A 27,446-nucleotide genomic window follows, 5' to 3' on the forward strand; every position below is an offset into this window, starting at 1 on the left:
CCAAGATTGGTAAAAATATATTTGGGGGGGGGGGAGCCAAGAAAACCACAGTGGAACAAATCTCCCTGATGGTTGTGTTGGAAGAAACGTCCTTCTGGGTTCAGCTCCAAGTAGGGAGACATAGAGGCTGTTTGAAAAGATGGTTTAATGGTGGACAGAACACCATGGGTTGAGTCCTGAACAGAAAAGATGACCACATGCATCAAAATTGGGTGAAGAAGAGAGAGCGCAAAGAAAGGGCTTGGGTTTTTTATAATCTGTTTGGCCCCACTTCTGTTTTCTGTTCCTGCATAAGACATGTATTCCGATTGGTTGTCATACTCCCATGGGGCCAAGTTTTGAGTTTCCAGATACTATGTGGTGAGTTTCTGTGGAAGGCTAATATTATCATGCCTTAATCCCATCACCCTGGAGCTGAAGGGGAGAACTCTTTATTATGTAGAATCGACTGGCTTGGGCATTTTAATGGGCCATTAAGAAAGTGGGGGCTATTAAGAGTGAGTCTGCTTCCTGCCTAAAAACATGTTTCTCCATTTCTGATCCAGGGAAATACAATATTCTGCCTTTTCAATATTTCCCAGGATATTTCATTTTTCTAGGAGAGGGTGTTAACTTCCTACAGTTGATGAGGCGTTTTAGAATATTCCAACCGCCTCGCCTATTGTTGCCTCACATACAGCCACCGAAACATCCCGACATTGTACCACCTCCTTCCTGCAACGTATTTCATCCGGAAAAGTCTATATATGGCTAGTCGGGAGCGCAGGTGAGTTCTCGTCGCCCTGTTGCACAAACCCCGCCTGGCGGCCGCTCCCAGTTTCGTGCAGGTGGCGTTGCGAGCTATAAGAGCCCGGAGCCAACGAGATTGCGGGTTCACCTTCGGAGAAGCGGAAGTAGTGGGGGATAGGAGCGGCGCAGGTGCTGAGGCGAAGTGCCTGCGTGCGTGGGAAACCAGGTGTAACCTGAGGAGGCGGGCGCGGCCGGCTGAAAGGAGTTCAGTTTTCCTGCGGAACTTGCTGAGCAGCTTGAGAGAAAAGGAGGAAGAAAGGGTGAAGTGAAGACACAGAGACCGGACTGTCGCCCGCACCTACTTGCCGTCTACCTGCTTTCTGACCCCGCGAACGATGGGATTTCCGCCTAGGGCTGTTTTCCTTCTGGGAGCGCTTTTGGCGCTCGCCGCTACGGCGTGGAGCCAAGGTTTGTCTTCCCTCGTCGGGTTTTCCCGACTTTTCTCTTTCAGCTCCCCTGCTTTTCGTGCGTGCGCCTTGGGGAAGAGGAACCCCGCACAAAATGGCACCTGGTCGAGATTCCCGGCCTTCACGTGGAGGAAGGGGCAGGTTGCTTTCATGTCGGTGGATAGGAACAAAAGTGGCCGGGCTTTCTTGGTCGCGACTTCTGGGGCAATCTGGAGGCAGTTAGAAGCAGGCTGTCCCTGGAGGCTCCCGGAGAGTTGGAGGCGGACACGCAGAGCCAACGCCCTGTAGAGCCATGGCGCTCGGGCAGCTCCCGCCGCCCCTGGAGGGCAAATCGATTTGGAGTTCCCGGACTCTCCTTCGGCACGAAACTTTCCGTATCGCTTTTGTCCGAGGAATGGAAACTTTCTGTCCTAAATCATTTAAAAATTAGATTCGCTTTAGAATCATCTTAAGAAATTAACTTAGTACACTTTAGCCATAACCTTCCTTTATGGTTTTACTCGCAAAAAAAGATGGGCAGAATTCTTTAACATGCTTGATTTTAATTTTAATTTTTTTAACCTGGATTTAGTTTAACGTGAAAAGACAAACTGTCCCATGTACCAATAATAGTAGATGTAGATCAGTGGCAACTCCATTTTAACTCCCAACTAAAATGGAAGGTTTTGTATAGTTTTCTGATTTGTAAAGCCTTGAATATAGTAGCTTTGCATTATCTGAGCTCTTTTAAAGTTTTCTTAGGGTGTTTCCCTACTTTTGTGTTGAAATTCTAGCCGTTCATCTTAGGTTGGTACAAAGCCTATACTGGTGTAAAGTTTACTGTCCTCATTTTTAATTGTTTGTGTCTCTGTTTTAAGCTGCTGGAGTTATCTGACTTTTCTCCAAGGTAATAGATGACAAGTCTATAAGCTTTTATACAACTTGAGTCTGCCCTTTTCAAAATAAAGGGTGAAATACTGTTTTAATACCAGTGCAGCTTACAATGCTTTTCCATTATTGGTTTGGGGAGAATATGAAGGCAGAGTCCAAGGCAGAATAAGGATTTTTTCAGCAGGGCATGCTTGTGCCATGCTTGCATGAGAGTGGAAAAATATCTTTAAGTATATAAATGACTGAAAAGTAGATGGTTCCTGCCTCACCTTGTCAGAATTTGAAACCAAAGTGGGATTGTTTGGTTAATGCTTAGAAAATCAGAGAATATTAGGGTTACAGGCTCGGTTGTGAAATAACAATATCTCCCAGAAGAAAGCACTTTTGCATATTTGAGAAAGCGTAGTTGTGATTACATAGTTATAAATAGTCAAGTACAACATGGAGTCTTTATCTTTTTTTATGATTGGAAACTAACCTGTAGAAACCACCATTGCTTCCTCCCCACCCACCCCTATCTTGGGAATTTCCTCCCCCTCATTTTCATTTGATCATACACAAGTTCTTACCAAATTGTAATAGGATAGTTTTGGTTTCATATATGTCCAAAATGAATGTACTTTTCTAGAGCTGATTGTCAGGAAATTAAACTCTGGTTGTAAAAGGAAGTAAAGACTGTTAATCCCTGTTAAAATGCGCTTTGCTGTTGCTTCCCAGGTAATTTTTTTCACTGAAGTGGGTGGAGATACTTGGGAGGTGTTTTTTTTTTTAGTACTATAATGGGAAAAAGGTATGGTACATTTGAGAAGGCGGTTCACCTATACTGTAATACTAGTTTATTTTTGCAGAACTAGGGCTCTGAACTTACAGTCTGAAAGTGTGTAGACATAACAGTTACTCTTCAGAAGAGGTCTACAGAATAAATGTTAAAAGTAGCAGTTTTGGCAATCCCTGAGACCTATGATTTAAATTGGAATTATATTTTTAACTGAAATAATATCAAAAATAATATTTTTGGGATTTTTTCCCTGTGAGTTTATTATTGAAATTTGTCTATAATGATGAACATGTTACATAAAAATATTATCTAGAATATCAATAAGCAGATACATGCTTTGTTTTAAATCCAACTCAAGAATCTTTATGGAATTGCAATATAGAGAAAATTTCAGATATGGTATTAGTTATTACAGAGTCAGAATTCCAGATTGTAATTAATTTGAATTTTCTGTTCGCAAAGGAATCTTTCCCTGAAGTAGGTTGATTTCACAGGTATCTACTACAAAAAAATAGAAATAGTTACCTATTTGGTACACAATACAAAAGACTATTTTGTAATAATTTGGTTTGAATTTTACAGAAGGATGCTCATGTGACATGAACAAACGGACAAATTGTTCTATAGGTGCTAATGGTGCATGCCAGTGTAAATCAATTGGACAATTGGATATCACAGTGAACTGTCAGACACGTAAGTATAAGAACTGAACAAATTCCATTACACTTTCCATTGCTTTCTGACAAAAAATATTGTATTTAAGTTAACATGATCCAGTTACTCTTTACTGGTTTTATTATTTTTTAGTGACTTCAAAATGCCTATTGATGAAAGCAGAAGTGACTGGCTTAAAATCAGGTAGAAGTCAAAGACCAGAACATGCACATGCAGACAATGATGGCATATATGATCCAGAATGTGATGCAAAGGGCAATTTCAAAGCGAAACAGTGCAATGGAACAAAGACTTGCTGGTGTGTGAACAGTGCTGGAGTACGAAGAACTGAAAAGAGTGATAAAAATATTACATGCGAAGAAGTAGTAAGGACAAGGTAAACCTGATTTAAAATTGAATTTATTTTAAGATCTATATGTTGTACTTTAAGGTTAAAACATCAATATCATAACATTTTAAAAGTTTATACTGACAAGTTTATCATTAACAAATTAAGATTAAAAATTAGAAATGCACAAGTTGAGTGTCCTATTTCTTAACCTTGTAATTAATGTTCAGAGTAATTGAGCAAAATGTTTTATGTTTTATTTTTAGCTGGATTATTATTGAAGCAAAGTATGACACTAATAAAGATGAAGCTTCTCTTGAAAGGTATGTCTTGGTAATTATCATGGTCTACTTAAGTGTAGCAATTTAGTAGATGAAATGATTTTCACAATGTAGTTGAAAAGAAAATGTTTGGCACAATGTGCTGTGCATGATTCCTAAATACAAGATTGTGATATCCTACACCAAAACAAGAGATCATTAAAAGTATATGAATATACATAAAAATATAAAATTAGTTGTCTTTCATTATTCAAACCTTTTGTGTCTAATAAACCATAGAATAAGCTGGATTATGTATACCTTTTTCCTGGCTCACTTACCTAACCTTGCAAAGAAATAGACAAAACATGAGCAAATTGACTTCTTATGCTAATTTTATTAATATTCTATTTTACTAAGCCATAGCTCATGTATTGAAGTATAAAATAAACAGCAAGTTGTTCAAAACTAATATCCAGCTAGTTTTCATAAGGGGAAAGTGATGGAGTGATTGATGTAGGTTTCGGTACTAAAATTGTGTCATAAAGATATTTCAGAGTTTCTAATTTCTTTCCTTAATTCCCAGTACTATTGGAAAAAACTTCAAGGAACTTTACTTTTTGGATGAAAAACACATAAAGGTTAAAGTACGTATAACAGTTATTGGATATTTTCATGGGAAGTTTACTTTGGGTTATATTTCATGGGAGCATATAAATTTTACTTTTGAAGGTTTAGAATCTACCCTGATTAAAGGGTAGATTCTAAACCTGTCCATTTTAAATATGTAATTGTACTATATCAAGACCTTATCTAAAATATTTTGTTAATTTAATTCAAATTTTGAACTATTTATCAAATAGGGATTTAAAAAGCCTGGTTAACTACTGAAAAATAAAACAGAAAAATTATGTTTAAACTTGATATGTGATTTTTTAATGTGATGGTAGTATCTTTTTTTCTTTCAGTATGAGAAACCTTTCATTAGTGTCCATCTCAAACAAAATGCTTCAGAAAAAAGAAATACTGATGTGGATATAGCTGATGTAGCATATTATTTTGAGAAAGATGTAAGTATGTGGAGCTTTTAAAGGAAAGTAAAGTGGAATTATTGGCATGAATTTTTGCTATATTTCAATAGTTTGTATTTTTTTAAAAAATATATGAATAATTCATGTTCTTGGTCTTTCAGGTCAAAGGGGATTCGGTTGTCAATTCAAATGTTGAAAGAAAACCCCTTCGATTTGAGAACACAATTATATATTATGTTGATGAAAAAAGACCAGAGTTTACAATGAAACGTTTGACTCCTGGAATTATTGCTGTAATTGTGGTTGTAGTCCTGGCAATAGTGGCTGGTATTCTTGTACTGGTATGTTTTTCTTATTTAGAAGATCTTAATTCTGATGTTCAAATAAAAAGTATCCTAGAGTAGATAAACATAGAACCTACTATTTTAGACAACTCTTGAACTTTCCATTTCTCCCCTGCGCCATTATAATTCAGCCAGTCCATGATAAACCATAAATACTATATTGTTAAAATTTATCAACAAGTTTATCAACAAAAGAAATAGAATAGCTCCTTAAGACTCTGTAAAACTGAATATCAAACCCCCCAGGTGTATCATTGACTTTTCACCTCTATATATATCAGTCGAAGAAACTATTGGTAGGTATGTTGATTATTAGACATCATTATATATAATATTAATACAGGTAATCTTCAACTTACAACCACAATTGAACCCAAAATTTCTGTTGCTAAATGAAACAGTTAAGTGAATTTCCCCCCATTTTATATTTTTTGCCACAATTAAGTGAATCATTACAGTTAAGTTAGTAACATGGTTTTTAAATGAATCTGGCTTGTCCTTTGACTTTGCTTGCCAGAAGGTCATTAAAAAGTGATCACATGACCCTAGAACAGTGCAATCTTCATAGCTATGAACCAGTTGCCAAGCATCTGAATTTTCATCATGTGACCATGGGGATGTTGCAACAGTCATAGATGTGAAAAAGCCACTTTTTTCAGGGCTATTGTAACCTTGAGCAGTCACTAAATGAATGGTTGTAAGTCGAGGATTACCTGTATGGCATTCTTATGGGGTAGTAATGTTCGAATGTAATAGCCAGTCTGGACAAATAAAGATGTAAGATAAATTTATGATAAGTTTTAAATAGTTTTCACTACAATTCTGTCTTATTGTGTTACTCTTTGTTAGTGATATAACATTCCTGCCATAGAAGCTAAAACTATAGGAGCTATCTAGGGGACTTGAACATCTACTTAAAGTGCCAGCCAGCGAAAAATACTCTTGTTTCATATGCCATGATTATAACATTGGGGTGGATGAGCTATTACGCAATGTGTAATTTTATTTTAGCCTTATTATATTTTAGTTTTGTTTATTCTTAGTTATTTTAACAGATTTTATATTACAATTGAGCTCTCTGGTTCAGTACTCCCCACAAAAGGTTCAGGGAATCTGATGTCCTCAATATTTTGCAAAATTATTCCTGACTGCTGAATTAACAATTTATCCATGAAACATTTAAACTACCTCAGTGGGAGTTCAGAACATCTAGAAATCGCCAGATGATTCATCTCTTAGCCTACACTAGTGCAGTAACCCTCCAAAGATTCAGATCTGTTCCCACTGTTCAAACATAGCACGGGGCTCTAAGTAAATATCAGTTGCACATTGTATTAACCTTTAATAGCACAAATAGGGGAGCTGAAGACTGCATGTTTCACAAGTAACATGGAATGGTTTTTATAGGTGACTGGATAATGGGCAGGGATAATAGGCATCAATAGTTTCTGTATTATTGTGTTCTGTTAAATTGGATTCTTGAATGTGTTGGAATAGAAAAATACCTGAGCTGTTTCGTTTTCTCCATGCAGATATTTACCCGAAGAAAGAGGGGCAAGTATGAAAAAGCTGAGGTAACTATTTAAATAGAAATCTATCTTTTTACTTTTTTTAAATGTGATACAAATGTTATATATATTTAATTACAAATAGTTCTTGACTTAAGACCCCTGGAATCTCAGTTGTTCACACAGTGACTGACATCCAGCACTCCCTGTCATGGTTAAGTGATTTTACCGGACAGAGAGAGTGCCAGATAAAGAGCACAGGGTGTCTCAAGGAGGTGGGGGAGGCCCCAATAGGCCCAGTGCAGGCTGCATGCAAGTTGGGGAAAGAGTCTTGCTTGGATTTTAGGACCATGAGCGAAGAGACTTGCCTTTTTGCTCAAGCACTGCAAATCCTTCATGCTGAAATCCAGAAGATTTTCAGCCACTGAGCTTGTTTGATGAAAATATCACTTGGATTTTAACATGGAGGGGAATTTTCAGCCCACGGGTGAACAGACTTGAAGTTTGAAAATTGAAAATGCTGCTTAAATTTTGACATGGATATTTTTTAGCCAGTCTTCAGAAAGGGAGTCTTGGCATATAGCAGTAACTTGTAACTTTCCCTGCAGGCTTCCCAATTGACCTGCGGCAACTGGCAAGAAATATTGCATATGGCAATCACCTGATCTCAGGGTACTTTGCAACCTGTTGTAAATGCAAACAAGTTGTAAAGCACCCAGATCTCAATCATGTGACTATGGGAACACTGCAACAGCTATAACCTCAGTCATGTTCATAAATCCCTTTGTTTTGCAGTGTTGTAATTTCAAACAGTTCCTGAATAAATGTTTATAAATTGTGGACTACTGTAAATATATAAACTGGCTTTAATAGTTAAGAATATTTCAGTAAGAATGATCCAATTCACATAATAAACATCCAGTGTTTCATTGCTGTGTAAGTTCACAGGCATGTGTATAACTATTCAAAGTTTTTAATGTTGGGAGAATGTTTAATATGATTAACTTGTGAAAGCTTTTCTGTAGTGAAAAGCAAACATAGTGTGAGAGAATTCTGTAGTGGAACAGTTACTGTAGCAGTCTTAAAATCTGTGTTTTTTATTCAGACTGGGTTTGCAAACATGAGTTAAATTGTATATACTTAATAATGTAAAATTGATGGTATGTATCGGGGATCAGATTCTATCTGTTCAGACCAGTTCGGATGAACAGGTTCGCTCCAACTTTGAAGTGCCCCACCGCCCCCTGCGCTATACTCGACTATATTTTCTTTTCCAAATTGGATTGTGTAGATTGTCACACCTCAGTTGTTTTCCTCACCAGCAGTAATGCTGAAGGTGAGCTTTTGGTAAACTGCACAAGCAAAGCGCGTGCTCAGCGAACCGGTTTTTAAACCAGTAGGATCTCACCCCTGGTATGTATTCATATTTGTTTGCACAATTATGGCATAGAAAAAGTTGTCCACATGGGAGACAGATTAGTATTCTTTGTAGTGGCAGAAATTATTTAAAAAGCAACTTATTAAGAAATAACTTTTTTTGTTTTCAGGTAAAGGAAATGAATGAAATACAGAGAGGACTAAACTCGTAACATCTGTAACATGAAATAAAAGGATGACTGTGGTAAATGAATAAAATTCGACGGAAGAGAATATCATGGACTGCTACTTTTTAACAAAAATATCTGAATCCTTAAGCAATCTTTCTACTAAGCTGGCATATTACTGCATTTGGAAGCTATAAAGTTTCTATTAAAAATCATAATTAGTCTTAACAGATAAGTGGCATTCCATTATCACTATTTTTGATGTAACTTAGTAATGTCATTTTGGATGTCTTAAAAGTTTGTTGAAGTATCTGATAATTTTTATGTCTAGGGTGCCAGGTAACACTTTCGAATACAAGAGTGTATGTTTGTATATATTCCTGTTTAATCATTTTTTTACACACAGTGAATTTTAATAAAGTTTGAAATGTATATACCAGTTCTTTCTTGGTGTTAAAATTTGCTTGCACGGGATACTTCCAAATACAGGGAGTCTTCAATTTACAACTGTTGGTCTGACAGATTTGAATGAAGGGACTTATGATCTCGCCCAGTTACAGCCATTGCAGCAACCTCACGACCAGATGATCAAAATTTAGCACTTTGCAATCCACCAGCATTTATAATGGCAGTGGCATTGCAGCTTTCCATTTATCCCTCCCCCTTGCCTTTTGGGCTTTTTTGTACTCCACAGCCCTTGTTGATCTAGCTGAGGTTTCCTGTCTTATTGCTCCTTTACCAACCAAGAGTGCCATCCTGACTTTTTGGGAGACAGCTGCTAGCTGCACCTGGACTTCAAGCCCAAATGCCCAGGAAGCTCCAATGGCATTAGCACTAAGCAACTACCTCATGAAGTGCTAAACACATAGATAGCATCCACAATAGAGGAAAAAACAGCCATCCTGCAGGAAGTGCCCGGAGCTCTAACAATGCAGCAGAAAGAGAAATGGTAGTTTCTTGCTTTATTTGCAGCATGGAAAGTGGTTTTGCCCCTTATCTTTTTGTAGCTCAAAAGATAAGTATCTAGGCAAGTATAAAGGTCAACAACAGCATGTAATATAGAGTTGACAAAAGCTGCAACTACAGTATTCTTTGTTAATTATTAAACTATAAGAATATTATTCTTTCTGTGATACAGAAGCCATATGTCAGGGTTTGTGCTGCAGAGTTCAAAGTATCCAGCTTATTTTTAATATGTGGCTCTCTGAGTGCACACTATTTTTATCGACATGGGCTAGATGAGAGAGAGCAAGCTGAAATCAAACAGGTAAACAAAGTGCTGCTGGTATATAAAAACTGGAGTTGAGATTGATTGTTTTACATAGTAATGGTAAAGCTCTATGGTACTGATTGTTATCACTGGATAGTAAGGGAATAGTAGAGTGTGGTATAATCAGCATATTGAAAGTTTCTTAGTTCAAAGTGTTGAATGACTTTCCCCCATCAATTTTTGTAGATGGTAAAAAGCATGAGACCCAAAATGGAAAAAATTGGGACATTATAGATCAACAGCCTTTATATAGAACAAAGGTTCCTCAACATCACCTTTTGGGTATAGCCTGACAGGAAACATTGGAGCCATTATAAAACATTCTTCCTAAGGACCAATTTAGAGAGCGGTCCAAAGAGTATCATGGTTGATAGTATTTATTGAAAGCTGCCAAGAAAAGCAGGAAAACTACCAGAGCCATACTCGTCTTATCAGTTTCTGGCAAAAGCCATTTACTAAAAGTACCAAGGCAAAGGCCAAGCACCTCTGGCTGAAATGGGTAAAAATAAAAAGATATAATTCAGATGTATTTGGAGCTGCAAAGTTTCTTCTCTATAAGTAATTGAATATTTGGGGACTGGTCTACATTTATACAGAATCTCAGTCAAAAGAATCTCAGTATTAAGTTTTATTACTCCTTTAGGTAGTTCAGTGTAATGGCTAGGCTCTCAACTGGGAGACTCTTGAGTTCTGGTCCTGCCTTAGGCACAAAATCAACTGTATAGCCTCGGGCCAGTCACTCTTTTTCAACCCTAAGAAAGAAGCAATGCTAAACCTGAAGAATGTTGCCAAGAAAATTGGAGAGACTATTTCATGTAGTTGTCAGGAATCAAAAGCTGACTCAAAGGCACGTACATATATACACAGGTAGAATGGAACACATCCTGATCACCTCTCTTAACTCGGGCCAGATCCATCTTTAGCAGACAGTGAGCCAGTAGCAGATGCATCTCTCATACATCTTGCCAATATTTAAAAGAATTATAAGTAATAGGACAAACTATTGCCAAATTTACATCCTCATGTATCTTCTAATATGGAGCTCAAATCCAGATGGCTATAATCTGATCCACTAGATTTTAATAAATTGTTGACAAACTATTATTAAATCAATTTACATAGCTGCCTATCTTGTAAATAGTGTTTCCTCCCCAGCTTTGAAGAACTAATACCCATAAAAACAATACTAACAAAGAGAAAAATCACACAGTGGTCATCAAGAGTAAACCTGGAAAAAACAATGAAAACCTATCAATGGCCTTCTAAATTCCTAGATCCCAAACTCTGAAACACATCACAATCTTCAACAGTTTACAAAAGCTCAGAAGGGTCAGGATTAATTTAGTCCTGGAGGATGTGATTCTCCAGAGGCCAAGCACTGTGGCAGAAAAAGCATGCTTTCTAGATCCCATTGTAGGTTAGCACCCCCCATCTCCTAGACCAGTGGTTCTCAACCTTCTCAATGCGGCGACCCTTTAATACAGTTTTTCATGTGGTGAACCCCAACCATAAAATTGATGTCTTGGTTCCTAAGACAATATGTGTGAAATATGTGTTTTCCAATGGTCTTAAGGCGACCCCTGTGAAAGGATCGTTCGACCCCCAAAGGGGCCCCTACCCACAGGTTGAGAACCACTGTCCTAGAAGAATGAAATATTAAAAAGGCAGAATATTATATTTCCCTGGATGAGAAATTGAGAAGCATGCTCTAGGAGACAGAAAGCAGCTGCCACCTTCCTTAATAGCCCACAGCAGATGTCAGCATTTAAGAATTAAAGAGATAGCTAGCTTTATTCATAAGCAAAAATTCTCTGCAGCAAGATCTGAACAAAGGTAGGATTAGCCCTCAGCAGTGGTGGGCTGCTATGTGTGGTCATGCAGGTTCGGGTGAACCCTTAGCTTTGATCGCTGGCTGGACCCCACCACCCATCCTTGTGCTAAGCTATTCATTTGTAATTAATTTTCTGGCTCATTCCCTCCACCTTCGCTGCCCAGCTGAGTTTTGCGCTGCCCCTGCTTTACTCACCGGAACTGCCTGAGTTGATTACCTGCTTCTTTGAAACTCCATTTCACTCCCAAAGGGGTGCGTGCAAGTGAAGCTAGCACGCTCACGCTCACAACCAAAGAACTGCTTGTATATGTAGCCCACTTCTGGCCCTCAGTCACAATAGGAATTGCCCAACAAGTCCCTTCATTGCATCTGCCAAACTTCAACCAAACTTAAGCTCAGACAAACTCCAAGGATTTGTACATGGCCTTATGGGAGTCTGACAACAGCCAATAGAATACATGTTCTTGCACAGGAACAGGAAGTTCAAACCCAGGAGAAGGTATAAATAAGCCCAACTCTTAACTCCAAATACCCAGAATCCATGTGGTTCTGCTTCATCATTAAACCCTCTTTCCAATCAACCTCCAGACTCTATTTAGTTTTCAGTGCCTTTCTCCAAGCTTGGAACTGAACCAGATGGATATTTCTTCCAACACCATTAGATAACATTCTTTAATTGGGGAATCTGGAGTTTCTTGCAGGACTTAGTGCCATGAGTAAGAACAACCAGGGATGTTGTTCTACAGATAACCCAGCTTCAGGCTATGGAGAATTTTATAGATGACACCCAGCACCTTATGGTCCTCTAGGAAGTATATTGGGAGCTAATGAAGATCACAGAGCCTACCTATACCATATAGTGTACCTAGGTGTACCTGTAGTGATCTGTGCCACTACATTTTGAACAATCTGCAGTGTCTAGATGGCTTTCAAGTTTTGCAGTAATACACTTGATAAGGATAGAATAATAGTAATGGTAAGAGCTCCTACAATGAGCCACCTCATTGTAAGAGTTTGCCCAGCCCTCACTCCACATCTTTGTCAAGCATCGAACAATATTGTATCAAAAAAAATATCCTATCTTCTAATAGTGAAGTCAGATAACATTACAGTACTGTATTTGCTTAAGAATAATTTATGAAATACGCAATTGCTTGTTGTATATCCAGTAAGCCGCCAGTCATGGTTTATAAACAGTACTGTTGTAAACTGCATGTTCACATATGGATCCATCCGAGACAACAATTTGAAAGCAACAAAGTTTATTACTGTATTTGCAAATACAGGTGCAACAAAGGTGAACACAGAACAAAGCATGAAGGTCATCTTATATGCCCTTACACAGACTCACTCCCCCCCCCCTTGTTAGCACAGCATCCAGTCAAAGCATTTAGTTTATTCCCCCCCTCCAAAACCTCCCTTTCCCCTTTCCTCATGCTGTTTTCAGTTTTAACCGTGTAACCCACTTTGTCTCGCATAAGTTCTACTGTTCTTGTTCCCTGATTGAGGTTATAGCTGGCATCTTGCTTGCTGGGCTTGTGGTTTCACACACCTGACATTTAGCTTGTTGCCCACTACAGTAGAACCTCGGGTCACGAATGCTTCTGACCATGACGAAATCGGGTGCCAACCAAAAATGTCGCAATTTTTTTGCATCTGGTCGCGAACAAATACTCGGGTGGCGATCAAACACAGCCGTGGCGATTTTCCTTGCTGCAGCGATTTCCTCTTCTGCGCCATTTTTTTAATGCGCATGTGCAGTCAGTCTTGCTTCCAGTCACAACCAAATCGAGTTGCGACCGAAGTCCTGGAACGGATTACAGTCGTGACCAGAGGTTCCACTGTACATGTCTTTGAAGACAGCTTACAACTTTTTCCAGTTACATGCATTTATGCTAAGCATTTTAGAAACAATATACTCCATCTTATTTTTGCATTTAATATTTGCATGCAATATTTGTATGTTTCAAAATTTGTTTATATCAGTACCTTGGTTCACTCATTTTATTAATCCAAAACGAATAAAATTACCTTATTACTTAATGCAAAGTATGAAGCAACACAAGGTGGTTTATTTTTTATAATAAGACAAACCATGACTTAGAGTTATATGTGTACTTAGCTACTGAATTACATTGGACTTTCTCCCAAATCTATCTACCGGTAGTTATTTTGAAGGCTACTATTGTCTTTAAGAGTTCACTGAAGCTGCTCTGAAACAGGGAAAACCTCTGAGTAAGCACACCGATAGTTACATTGGAAGGGGTGGGGGTGGAAGCAACAGAAAATGGCGCGTTTTAAATGTTACAACCTGCGAGGTCTTATTTTGAAATGCCTTGATAGTAATAAATGTCTTTAAAGCAAATACGGGTTGATTTGTCTCCCAAACTGCTTGAAAGACGTTTTAGTTATTCTTCCGATTTTTACCACCTCCATCTACGTGCTGAGATCAGAATTCACAACCTGCATTAGAAAGGCTGCTGAAAAAAGTGCTTGCAGAATTGCAATGCGAATATTTAAAATACAGCCCTGTGCATATTTAATAGAACATTCTAATAATGCACCTAAAGCTTCTTCACGAAATGGGGAGAAGGAAGCACGTTTTTCAACTAAAACCGTGTAAAAGGGAGAGTGCATTACTTCCGCTCTCTTCCCAATAGCGACGCCTCTTCGAGCTATGGCAAAAACGGTGTCCCGAAAGGCCTATTTTGCTCAGAACGCATTGCGATGAGGGCGGGGACTCTTACGGTGGCCGAAATAGGTCTCGCTCTCCGGATTGGCGGCGGGACAATGGATATTATTTGCTGGCGGCATCGAAGTGGCGGGTGATTGCAGCATGGCGGCCTCCATAGACGCTTGTGTTTCTGCTCCACGGGAGGGATGCTGGCCCGAAGGCGCGGGTGCCGAAAGCGGCTTTATTCGCGCCGTCTTGGCGTTGCCTGCAAAACCTAAAACGACTGTGAGGTTCTTCGAGCGCGGCGACTACTACACGGTGCATGGCGAAGATGCAAACCTGGCGGCGACGGAGGTCTTCAAAACACAAGCGATCATTCGGATGCTGGGCTCAGGTTGAATTGAGGGGCTTTCGTGACTTCTCCTTGGCGGGCTTATAGTGGCAGGGTTGGCTTGCTCAGTTGCAACTGCACTCCCGGAGTTCGCTATTTCTTTCACCTTAACGCTGCAGTAGACGCCATGCTTTGTGCTCATGCCGGCGAACCGCTCAGTCTCTTGACAATTTCAGGAGCGCTGGAAAAGCCTTCTGAAAAGCCGTTGTAGTCCTTCCTAATTACAATTCCCATCTGTCTTGTCCAGCAAGCCGGATGTGGTGGAATTTCTAATTCCACGGGTCTAGATGAGTATCAGTCTGACCAGAGTTAATCTGACAAAGACTCCTCAAATCCACTTCTGGAGAGGAAGAGTAAGCAGGTGCCTTGTGTTCCAGAGTGGATGGATCCACTCTGGAAGTGATCCGATGATCCAGCCCTGATTTTAAGCTTGCTGGCTTCGGGTGTTCTAGAAGAGATTTTGCTGCCTTGTTTACCGTTGATGATAATGATCCATGATGGTCCAGAATCTAAACTTTACTTTTCATATATAGTATAACTTCCCTATATTTTTCCATTATTGCTCCAGCTTTTTCTTTTTCAGATTATCTATTAAAGATTGAAGTATAAAGTAACTACACAGAGTAATATTTTGACTAGACTAGGCTAGAAGCAGATTGTTTAGAAGTCCTTTGTTCCTTCAATCATAAGGAGCTTGAAATTATAAAAACTTCTACTCAGATTTCATTATTTATAAAAATATATCAGTTGCCCACACAATGGATGAAATATAAACATAGACTAAAATAAAGCTGTATGAAAAGGAACAAAACCAAATTTCTGTATCGACCCATTCAACTATCTCAAATAAAATTTATCTCACCTTTGTTTTCCACATTTTAGCATGGCTTTCTCTTGTTTTTCCCACAACAGTTCTCCTAGACTTAGAGAGAGTGTAGGAAACTTTCCCACAAAGTTATCCAGCTGGCTTCTGTGCCTAAGGAAGGACTTGAACATCTGGTCTTATGGTTTCTAATGCAGCACTTTAAGCAGTAGATTGGTACTAAGAAACGATACAAAGTTTAGCTGTAATAGCATCCAGATATAACCAGCTTTTTTTACAGTCAATGTTCTGATCTATGTCTGAACTAAGTCTACTTTACCTCCATATCAGAAAAAAGTTTTGTTGACTTTTGCATATCAAACTTTTATCAAAGAAAGTAAAGCAGAATGCATGTGTTCTTTCTGGATATTTGGCATTCCTTCAGATAAAAGCTTTAGTGCTTTGGGAAGGCTTAAAATAATACTAAAACTGCAAAATAAGTATAGAAATGCCTGCAAAACATGTTAAAAATAATATAAGAACAGTGAACTTGATTAGTCTTGTATTCACTGAATTGTTGCTAATGAGCATTATATGCATAGAATAAAGGAATAGTTAAATTACAGAACAATACATGGCTTAATTTAATTTGAGAGACTGAGTATCTTCCATAATGTCTCTTATAATGTTAAACTGTCCAGTGCATTTCAAAAGATGGGTTGTTCTGGGTCCTACGAATTAAGCAATACCATCTAGCAGTGAAACTAAGTAAATGGACCTTTTCTGTTCCAGTTTCTGCCCTTTGGAACAGCATTCCTCCAAATGGCCTCATCTTGTCCAACTGAGCTGTAATCTGACGTCCTGTAGTTTAAGTATGTTTAGCAGAGATTATTTGTGTTTTTACTGTATTTCCCAATCAGAAACAATAGCTTTTAATAATGTTTATTTTAACCAAAATTGTAATTGTAGTTTGTCAATGGTATTCCTTCATTTTTTTCCTTATTTTTTAGGAACTCAGAAACTCGAGAGTGTTGCACTCAGCAAGATGAATTTTGAATATTTTGCACGAAATCTTCTTCTGATTCGTCAGTACAGGGCTGAGGTGTACAAGAACAAGGCAGGAAATAAATCCACCAAAGAGTCTGAGTGGTATTTGGCCTATAAGGTATGTGATCATTGTGTTCAGAAATGTTTTGATTTATAAATCTGTAACTATTCACTCTTTCATTGGCAATTAAATTCAAAACGTGTACAATTGCAGATGTTTCTGTTAGGGCAGTCCACCTAATGTTATATTCTATAGATCTGGTGAAAAAAACCTCTTGTGGATTATATCTAGATTATATCTAGATTGCAGGGTTGTGAAAAATTGCATAAAGTGTTCAGTTCTTTAATTGCTAAGGTAAGTTTTTACATGTTAGCAATGTTATTTCAGAATATTATTCCAAATAAAACAAGATTTATTCATGCATTCTGTTTAACATAATGGCAAAGAAGTCAGGTTTCAAAATTTGATTGTGTAGCTCTTTTTGTGGTGTAGAAAATTATTTGTCACTCATGAGACCCCTTCAGCAACTTTAGCAGGTTCAGCCCAAATACAGCTTTATGAGAAGTCAAGCTTGGAATCTTGCTATACTTATTTCTTTAATAGCATAATAGTCTGCTGTTAATATTGCAATGCAATAAAATAATGGCAAAATCAAAATATTTTAAAGCACCACAGAGTAATATTAACAATTTAAAAATCAACAATTTGATCTTACTGCATAAGAAATCAGTAGCCCTGGAATGTACCCAATATTTTTCAGAAATATTTTCCTCCATGAGCTTTTTTCAGAGTCCCTTGCATAGTGTCTGCAAATAGCAACTGTAGGAACTCTCCTAACTATTACTTTTTTCTCCTGTAGGAAAGAAATGGGGAGGATGTTGGCCACAACTGATAATTGGTGGTGACATTCAGGTCCCTATTTTTAAGCAAAAGGCTGCAAGGTTCTTCTTTCCCTCCTCACTCTCCTTGGAAAAAATTAGAATAATGTGAAGTATGACTGGGAGGAAAATGGAAAAACTACCCCAAATTATCAATATAATTCCCATCAACCAATATAGATAGATAGAAAGATGCAGGAATTCTTTTTTGTTTCTTTTGTTCTCTAGAATCATAATTTATTTCTTAGATTCCTCCACTTGAAAATGAGCAATTTCACCTTAGGTTAGATTAAATCTTGTGGGAAATATCTGTATAAAACTGTTTGGGAGTGGAACCATAGTAACTTTCTTGGTTCCCTTATTAAGCCACAAAGTTAAATACACATTACAGGAAGTTGTCATGTATGGAAATTGATGAGAAACAACAGACTGAATAGATAGGTAAAAAAAGCAAAGAGATTCCTCTTTCAGGAATCATGAGGTAGGAACATTTAGGTAATTGTCTCATATCTCTGAATAAGATAAAGTTTAGCTTATTTTCCAAAACTACTAAATTTGTGGGGCTAAAGTCAGGGACCTTCTGTGGGGTGAGAAGAAATCAGTGAGTAAAGAGGACATATAAGCCGTGTAATCATGAACAAAATACACTGATTGAAGTTATTGACTTGAAATATATTTTTCTAGTCTCGCAGTTCTTCTCTGAGGGGAGAGAGAGGAAGGGAGCTATTGCAATAATAGTGCTCTTGATTAGCAGCCCCTTAATATTGTATCAGATAATTTAAATAAATGTATAGAAAAATCCTGATTAATCTTTTGCAGGGTGGATTTGATTTAAAGCAAGTCAATTTAAATCATGATTTAAATCACTAGTAAAAAGGCTTGATTTAAGTCATATTTTTTAAAGAGCAACTGTCCTCTGACCCGCTGTTGACTCACCGACAGTCTCATTCACTTTAATGGGATGGCTGGTGATGCGGCAGTGACACAACAAGGTGAGGGATGTGGCAGGGAGCAGGTGAGTGGATGCCCACTAACAGGCACTGCCATGATGGATCTGAAATGACAGGTGCTCTTTAATATTATATTTATAAGCTGCTTAGAAGGTTTTACTTTCAATTTTACTGCTTGCCCTGCCTCCTCTCACTTAGACCCTGGTGGAAGACTCTCTGTCCGGAAGACTCTCTTACAGAGAGTTCCAGCAGCCAGCCCATAACCTTAGAGCGCACTCCTAGAGCGGCCGCTGCTGGAAGACTCGGCAGCCGAGTTTTGGAGTTTGGAACTGGAGAAGACGTTATGCTCGGAGCGCGGTGGCGGCTGCTGCTGCAGGGAGAGCTGAGCTCCCCTCCAGCCAGGCAGAACGCCACATCCCAACCTAGCAGTATCCCGAAGGCGCCAAGCAATGTGAGTGCCTTTCTCCCCCCCCCCGGCTCCTGCATCTTGGCACCTTAAGGATACCGCTATGTCGGTGAGCAGTGCTCTGCCTGGCCGGAGAGGGGGGTTGTCCAGGGGGTTTATTTTCGGGGGTGGGCTTATATTTTTGCCCACGTGAAAAATGTGGCAAGGCTTTAGTTTCAGGACAGGTCGTATTTTCAGGGAAACATGGTAGATTTTTACTCCAAAAGCATTTGATAAAAATAAATTTGATAAAAATAAGAAATCTGATTTAAATAAAAAAACCTGATTTTTTTATTTAAAAAAATCATTGATTTTATCCACTCTGATCTTTTGTTAGTTTTATTGCTGTATTTGTATGTAAATTAATATTCCTGTGTTATTCTTTCCTCAAATAGGGTTCTCCAGGCAACCTTGTTCAATTTGAGGATGTTCTTTTTGGTAACCATGATATGTCCTCTTCAGCTGGTGTTGTAGCCATTAAGCTGTCCTCAGTTGATGGACAGAAAGTTGTTGGAGTAGGATATGTGGATTCACTGGCAAGAAAATTAGAAGTATCTGAATTTGCAGATAATGATCAGTTTTCCAATCTTGAAGCACTGTTGATACAAATGGGGCCAAAGGAATGTTTGCTGCCAGGTGGGGATACTGCTGGAGATATGGAGAAACTGAAGCAGGTAAGCCATGGAAATTCTGAAACCACAGACATTTTTTACATGAAGTTAAAACTGAAAAACCATCTAGGTAATGAACTTAAAATGGGCATAAAATGGAGCAGCTCATTCAGTTGTGGAGTTCTTGGTGCTCCCTTAATAAACATCAATAATTATTTTGTGTAGGTTTGCATCTGAATACTAATTAGGTTAACTAATGGGTATATTAAAGCTTCAATTGGTGACTATAATCACTTATAATGTTAAGCTATGGCTTAGTTGCCTATGCTTTAGGGAATAAAGTGCACCTTTCATAGTTTACACAACATGTGAAGTCAAAAAAGAATCTTTAGTATAGCACAGTATAACCAAGTCATTGGCTACTCTTCTGCTTATTGGGAATGCTATTTAGTTGCCTAAGGTTAGGGGAAAAACACTTTGAAGGCCTTCTAAATGGACAGGAGTATTTCAGCACCAGGCGTCAAAAAACAAAATGAATCCTAGTCACAAAACCCCCCCAAAACCCCAACATAAGCACATTTTCAGATATCAAAGAAGAATTGAAATCTGGTTCAATGAAGATATAAAAGCTGAACAATAGAATCAAGGCATTGGTTGTCTGTAATAACAGTTAACTGAAAAGGCAAATATTTAAATAAATACTGACTCTTAAGACCGTTTCCAAATTGTACAACTGTTGATAATATATTAATTTAAAGAAGTGACCCTGGAACTGCAAATCATCTTAAGTAGGCATGGTATTTCTGGGCTTTTGTTCCTCCTTAGTCATTTTGTGAAGATTCAGTTAGGAGGATAAACACATCCTCTTCATTAAGATTAGGTTTATATTTACTGCGGTATCTTATCATGGCTAAGCATCCTTTTCCAGTGGGAATATTAAATATATAGACACTTCTTGAATTTGATCCTTTTTCTTTGGAAGAAAAATCCTCTAGGAAAAATATTTGACCCCAAGCATGATAGCTTGAACAAGTAGGCCTTATTTAGCAATTGCCCTGTGTAGCAACTGTTCAAATTTATGACCTGTCCTTCTACTTAATGACTATCGCAGCATCCCCTGCAATAATGTGATTGAGATTCAGGCCCTTTACAACTGCTGTGCATTTACAACTATTGCAATGTCTCATGGTCACATGTTTGCCATGTTTGCATATCACAGCAGAGTTTGGTGGTTGTTTGCTCTCCAAAGACTGGTCACAACACACTGTAGTAAACTTGTACGCAATGTTTTATTACAATACATACTTTCCCCAACAACAGGCCATTGCTCTGGGTGAACTCCACCCGGGATTTGCAGTGTAATGTTACCACATAACTTTGTTTGTAATAGTCAGTCCTTTATATTCTGTCTGTTAAGACACCATTCAAACAAAAGTCTCAAAGCCCTTAAAGAAGTATACAACCGTTTCCTTTTCCAAACATTTTTACACTAGTTGTGGCATTTCAGTGTGATTGCTCTTTTTCCAAGTTGCTGCTGAGTTCCAGACAAAGCTTCAAGCTCCAGGCAGGACTTTCACTAGGATATGCTACTCATTGTGGTTTGTGGTCCTGGCGGTTGAGTCATAGTCCCATTGTCTGCTTGTAATAGCTATCAATCTTAGAAATCCACCTATGCTTTCCTGTAGAGACTTTTGCTTATTACCTTTCCTGCTACACTGCCCCCTTCTCCACTCTGTCATAGCATTTGTTTTTGTAAGCTCAAAAGCCTGGATGAGGCGAAGCTGCCTCCATCAGTATGTTCTTGAAAATACCAGGGTGTGGCTCAAGTTAAACAGGCAGCAGGACCACCGGCTTGAATGCCCCGTGAATACAGTTCTAGGGAATGGATGAAAGCCTGAGGGAAGGAGGGGTAGAAAGTTTGTTTGCATGACTACAGGCACTTTTGAGGAGAGCAGATAGCAGCTCTTAACTTCACACCCTCATAGAATCAATGGAGAAACCAGCACTGCCTTGTTTAATAACCACAGGTGTTTTGCTTAATGACTGTGGTAGAAATGACATAAATCCACTGCAGCCACATGATTTTTTGATTAGGGATAGAATTGCCTATCCCAATTGTGGTATGGGTCAGTCCTCAATTTGGGACCATAATTAGGTCGGAAATCTTTGGTCAATGTTTGTTGAGACATCATATGACCGCTTCATTGAACAACTGTAACCCCAGCTCTCCCAGTTGTGGTCATAAAATGATCGCATATATAATTAAGGAGAGCATGGGGGAAGCTCTGAGCAAACTACAGGGCTCACTGGTGTGAGAAATCTGCCATGGACCAGGAGGCCTGGCTGATCAAGAGATCACATCCATGTAGAAACCTGCCGTTCCTCAGCCCACCAGGCAAGGGAGCCCTTGAACAGCTGCCGGGGCCACTGACTGCAGAATCCTGCTCAAAGGCTTGGAGGCCCAGGCCTGTTCCCTTCCCCTCCACACCCAGGAGGCCTCAGCTGGTTACAGGGCACAGCAGCACATGGGAATTGCTCCACTTGCCTTTGTATTTGTCTGCAGCAACTGACAGCCATGCCTACAGAGGCTGGCTTGTACCATTCTGCAAGTGGGTGTCATTTTCACAATCGCTAGGAAGGCTTCTAGACTAGAAAGGTTATAAAACTATAAAACATGATTGCTAGAAGGAATGAAGGCGGGAAAGAGCCTCCTGGGCCATTCTCCCTATCTTTCAGAAGGCTCAATCTTCAAATTGTGTCATTTGGAAAAGGAGCCTTCCATGAGAATGGTGCCTGTTTGCAGAATGGTGCAAGGAGGTCTATGTAGGAGGGCTGTGCCTCTCATAGGCTGGGTGACATACAGATCCATCTGTCAGCAGCTTCAAAAACAATAAAGATAAGTGGAGCAATTTATGCATTCTGCTGGGCCCTGTAACTGGTTGAGGCCTCCCAGGTGTGATGGGCCTCCAGAGCCACAATAGTTTTCCCTTACTGGTGGGCCAGGTGAGTAGTTGAGATGGGGAGAGAGATAGGTGGCTGGAGGCAGCTTTAGTGTTTCTATCTTCAGTTGTAATGGTGGGCGGACTGCTAACTTCTTGAAATTTCATTCCATAATTATAGGAGCTTTGCAACGGCCATACCTTTTAAGTACAGATTGTATGTTCGTTTGCTCAGTACCATTTGAATTTTGAACAGTTACTAAGTGAGGACTACCTGTAGTTAAGCGGTGCATTGCCATGGCTTTTTATTGGTGTGAAAATGATATAATGTTTCAATGCCACTCATGAAAGTTATTGAGTGATCAAGAGCTCTAGTCCTTACCAATGCTGTTTGTATCTCTCTTTGTACCTTAGAAGTTCTTCTTTCCCTTTGTGGGTCAGTTAGGTGTGAAAGTAACTTTCAGCATACTTTGAAAATGGGCTTCTATTATGATTTACTATTTTCTGCAGTCTGTGCATCAGCCTTTCCAATTTGATGCTCTTCCGATAAATATAGTACCATATATGCTAGGGTATATATAGTAAATTATGTGTCAGACATATAATTTATTAATGGAGACATCAATTCACTGAAATAATATCTAACTACTCTTTATTCATGTAGTGTAGCCTCATAATTACATTTAGATCTTCAGTTATACTGCTAACAATATTTCAATATACAATCTTATTCAGCTTGAAATAATATATAGATGGGCAACTATGTAGCTTCTCATTAGATCCCACCATGCAAGTTTGATCTGCATCAAACTTTGTGTGCATTATATTGAAATAATTTATTATATGTGTGGAACTATGTCTGAATAAATGTGAACGGTTCCTTTTTTATCCCTTCAGTTTTAAAAGTTACATCTGATTAATAGTTCTTTGGTAGTCACATTAGGTAATTGCATGATTATATATGACAGTGTTTGATTGATTATGTGTCATCAAATTGGTGTTGACTCTTACCCATCATCTAGATTTTTGTCCAGGACACTCTGAATAGGTGACAGTGAAAAATCCTTAAAATAAAAGTAATAAAACTTCATTTAAGAAAATGCTGAATTTTATAGTACAGATGGAGTCTGTATCAATCTGTCAGCAAAATAGAGTCTGGTAGCACCTTCTGGACAAGCAGTTTTATTGGGGGGGGGGTTGTATCCTTTTTGTAAGCAGCAACTTACCTAGATTTGCTATTATAGGGCTTTAAGTGGGTTTAAAAGGACTTTAAAGAGTTAAAAGGAGAAGATGGAGGAAAAAATGAGTGGGAAGTTAATGAGTTTTTGTGATAGCAGAAACTGAGAAAAGAGGTTTTTACATTATTAGTTGTAAATGAGACATTTCATTCTTTCAAGTCAATCTATCACCAGTCACACAGATCTCAGCAATGGTGATACAAGTGAAATTTTGTCAATAAAATAGAGTTAAAGTACATTAGAAAAGTCTAATCTATTATAGAAATCTTGAATAAGGACAATGACTTCTTAAGTCACTACATTTGCTACCTTCCACTTTTTTTTAACACTCTGCTTTTATAAATCCATTTTCTTCTCACATTATTTTTCTCCCTTCCCTCCTTTACAAGTCTACTTTTAAGGTTTTATAATACTGAACCCATTCTTTGTATCTGATGAAGTGAGCTCCTGCTCACAAAAGCCTGTGCCTCAATAAAGTTGGCAAGTTTGTAAGATGCTATCGTATTCTGTGCTGAATGTTGAATACAATTAAGAGTGTTTTGAACCTATAAGCCTGAAATTGAATTCTTCCTAATTATTTTATTTGTAAAGGTGGTTCAAAGGGGAGGAATCCTCATCACAGATAGGAAAAAGACTGAATTTTCAACAAAAGATGCTGTTCAAGATCTCAACCGTTTGTTGCAATCAGGAAAGGACCGTGTGTCTAGTGCAGCATTACCTGAAATGGATAAGCAGGTGAGTGAGTTGGGTATGGACGTGTGCCATAAATCAAAGAAGTGCATGTCAGTTTTAAATAGAAAACAGCTGGCTTCAGTAACATTGTAACTTTTACATCCTTCAGAAATTCTCAGACAATCTCATCAATCATAAAACATACAATTAAACACACTTAGATTCATCTTCACTTTTTTGCCGTGTGTATACATGAATGCTTAAATCATGTTTTCAAAACAAACATTTTTCTAAGCATAACTCTATGTTGTAGATGACTCCAGAGGAAAAAACAGAAGCCATCTACAACAGGTAATGATTGCAACAGTCACTATGAAGAACAAACAGGCAAAAGACTAACAAAACACATCCATGAACACCAGCTAGCAGTCAGAAGACACGATGAACACTCTTTAATTTCACAACGTATGGACAGATTTAACCATAGGTTTCAATTGGGCAATTGTGACCGTCCTAGACAAAGCCAAGTCCAAAAATGCTAGGGAAGTTCTAGAAGCTTGGCACACTGACAAATTAGACATCACTAGTCAGACATAAACAATATCTGCAAAAGAGCAATGAGCCAAAAAAAGGGAACAAAAAGACCAAAACACCCCCACCCCGCACTAACAGTCAGCACCAGATGAGCATAGATTAATTCCAAGATTAACATTGGATCAACAAGTAAACAATATCCTAATCAAGGAACTGCCAAACAAGCTAACAGTAAACATTGCAGTGAAAGAAGCTCCAAAACCACCTTTGCCAACACTGACTGGACAAGCCATTAGAGTATAACCTAAGTGCAAACCCCACTCCCTTTTATCATTGTTGATGTTATCTAGTTTGGATGATGAAATGCTTGCAAGAAAACAACTAAGCTCAGAGAGCAACAAGGACCCCTCACTACATGTTTTTCTTTTTCTCTTGGATTGCATTGATAATATATGCCTGTTACATTTCAGTGAACGGAAGGAATAATGGAAAATCTTATAAATAATGGAAAATCTTATAAATTGAACAGTGCGCTGTTTGTTAAATTTCTGTAAGGCTATGAATCATAAACAAGCAGTGCACTTTGTAGATAATGTGTGTGTTCATTTTAGAATTGTAGTCTACAAGTGAAGGGAAGAATACCTCTTTTGGGTGAATTAATAAATGCTCAAATATGCCTGTCTTTCTCTATAGGCACAAACATTATGAAGTTTGCTCCTTAAACAGCTTTCATAAGCACCAGTCTAAAGGAAAAGTTCTGAACTAATGAAATATTGTAATAAGACTTTTCCCCAAGCCTTTCCAAAAATTTAGAGCTTGCTATTTGAATGATTATAGCAGCTTTTTTGAGCTGCTGCTAACACCTAACTGCCACTAGGAGCCATTTTAACATAAGGGCTTGAGAAGGAACTGACTTAACCTGATGATGCTGGAGAAATCATTTTCTTGGAGAAAGAGTATATAAACTTGAATTCTGTGAAGGAATGTCAGAGAAATTCCTTTAGGCAAGTTCTTAATGTTTGCTACGGTTTTAAAATGATGCATACCTCTAATATGTATTGCTATAAGATTTATTAGAAGTTTCTAAATAGAGGAAATAATGGCAAAGCAGCCACACAGTTTCACATAGAATTATATTCATGTGTTTTTTAACATCAATCTTCCCCAATTAGATAGTCTTCAGTTGTGCTGGTGCATGACTTCCAACACTTTGAGCTAGTAGAAACTGTCCATACTGTCTGACTTCTGATGGGGGATTATACCACAGCAAATTAGGGATTATGGAAAACTGCCCTAGAAAAAATTCATCTGGGTTTTGTAGGTAAAATACAAAAGCAGTTCTTGTTGAATGCCATGGAAACATCTTCCATCTTTATAGAAAGTTCTCTCTTCATAGAATAATATTTAATAATGGTTTATGATATCCTGTTTCTTTGAAAATAAGACCTCTCTGGATAATAAGCCTAATTGAGCTTTTGAGCACATGCGCTAAGCCTTCCCCTTAAACCCTCCCCTGAAAATGAGCCCTCCCTGAAAATATTGCAACACAGCAACAGCCATGAGGTGACCTGCACCTCAAAAATAATAAGACCTCCCTGAAAATAAGGCCAAATACTTATTTCAGGGGTCAAAAGAAAATAAGACCTGTCTTATTTTCGGGGAAACACGGTATTTATCTGATCCTCCTGTTATTTCTGTTGTTTTACAAAAACTTCTAGCGAAACATTTGCAAACTACTTACGTCTTTGAGCAATAATTTAAGTTTGAAAAACTGCTGTTCAAAAACAAACTCTATATTGTCCACATTGCTTCCAATTTAATCCCACCAATAACCCAGTGACCAATTATCAGGCTGAATACATATATGATTACACTTCTGTTGAACTTTTATCCTTCAGGTTGCCATCGCTTCTCTATCTGTAGTGATTAAATACTTAGAGCTGTTAAATGACGAGTCTAACTTTGGACAATTTGAACTTACCACGTTTGATCTTAATCAGTATATGACCCTGGATCATGCTGCTGTCAGAGCCCTTAACCTTTTTCAGGTAAGATGTATAACTTGCCCTTATATCTGATTTCTGTCACTACATTGAGTAATTTATGAAATCTATGAGGTATCTATTGATACAATCATTAAGAACATTAAAGGATTATAGTAACTTGCTTAGAGTTCTTAGGTAGTTTTCTATTCAAGATGTATAAAAATTAGCTTGATTTTTATATGTAGGTTGTTCTCTGAGCCAAATGGACTTATGCTCCCCTTTACTTTAGAACGAGCCACTTCTAGCACTTATCTTCTTGCCAACATTGATGATATGGAGAACAAAAGTTATCCTGCTGTGTGTTTTTCTCATATTATTTACTACATGGGAGAAGTTGTCATCATTTGTTAAATTTTTCCATTGTGCTGTTCATTCACTTGGACATTTAAATTCTGTAAACAAATACCGTATTTTTCGGAGTATAAGACGCACCTTTTTCCTCTAAAAAGAGGCTGAAAATCTGGGTGCGTCTTATACATCGAATACAGCATTTTTTGCCTCCTGAGGGCTGGGGAGGGCAGAAATGAGCAAAAAATAGCCTGTTTTTTTACCCCCCCCTCGCCTCAGCAGCACTCTATAAGCCT

At 38.3% G+C, this 27,446-nt stretch overlaps 2 protein-coding genes across 3 annotated transcripts in view; both read left to right on the top strand.

The window, feature by feature from the left end:
• The first annotated feature begins 686 nt into the window (after positions 1–686).
• Positions 687–8,966, top strand: EPCAM (epithelial cell adhesion molecule). Its single transcript, XM_032216165.1, has 9 exons — positions 687–1,197; positions 3,427–3,537; positions 3,652–3,895; positions 4,114–4,170; positions 4,694–4,754; positions 5,076–5,177; positions 5,300–5,479; positions 7,015–7,056; positions 8,538–8,966. Exons 1-9 carry the CDS (start codon positions 1,125–1,127, stop codon positions 8,577–8,579), a joined length of 912 nt encoding a protein of 303 aa, XP_032072056.1. The 5' UTR covers positions 687–1,124; the 3' UTR covers positions 8,580–8,966.
• A 738-nt stretch (positions 8,967–9,704) lies between these two features.
• The window catches only part of MSH2 (mutS homolog 2), a 77,040-nt gene continuing 59,298 nt past the window's right edge, over positions 9,705–27,446 (top strand). The window contains exons 1-5 of one of the 2 annotated variants that reach the window (XM_032216595.1): positions 9,705–9,801; positions 16,513–16,667; positions 19,219–19,497; positions 24,203–24,346; positions 26,716–26,865. In XM_032216595.1, coding sequence (XP_032072486.1) covers positions 16,548–16,667; positions 19,219–19,497; positions 24,203–24,346; positions 26,716–26,865 — 693 coding nt within the window. In that variant the 5' untranslated portion in view covers positions 9,705–9,801; positions 16,513–16,547. Of the gene's footprint in view, positions 9,802–14,399; positions 14,704–16,512; positions 16,668–19,218; positions 19,498–24,202; positions 24,347–26,715; positions 26,866–27,446 lie in introns of those variants that run through there. The other variant, XM_032216594.1, reaches the window with a different exon arrangement.

The sequence above is a fragment of the Thamnophis elegans genome, chromosome 4, assembly GCF_009769535.1.
Source record: "Thamnophis elegans isolate rThaEle1 chromosome 4, rThaEle1.pri, whole genome shotgun sequence".
NCBI lineage: Eukaryota > Metazoa > Chordata > Lepidosauria > Squamata > Colubridae > Thamnophis > Thamnophis elegans.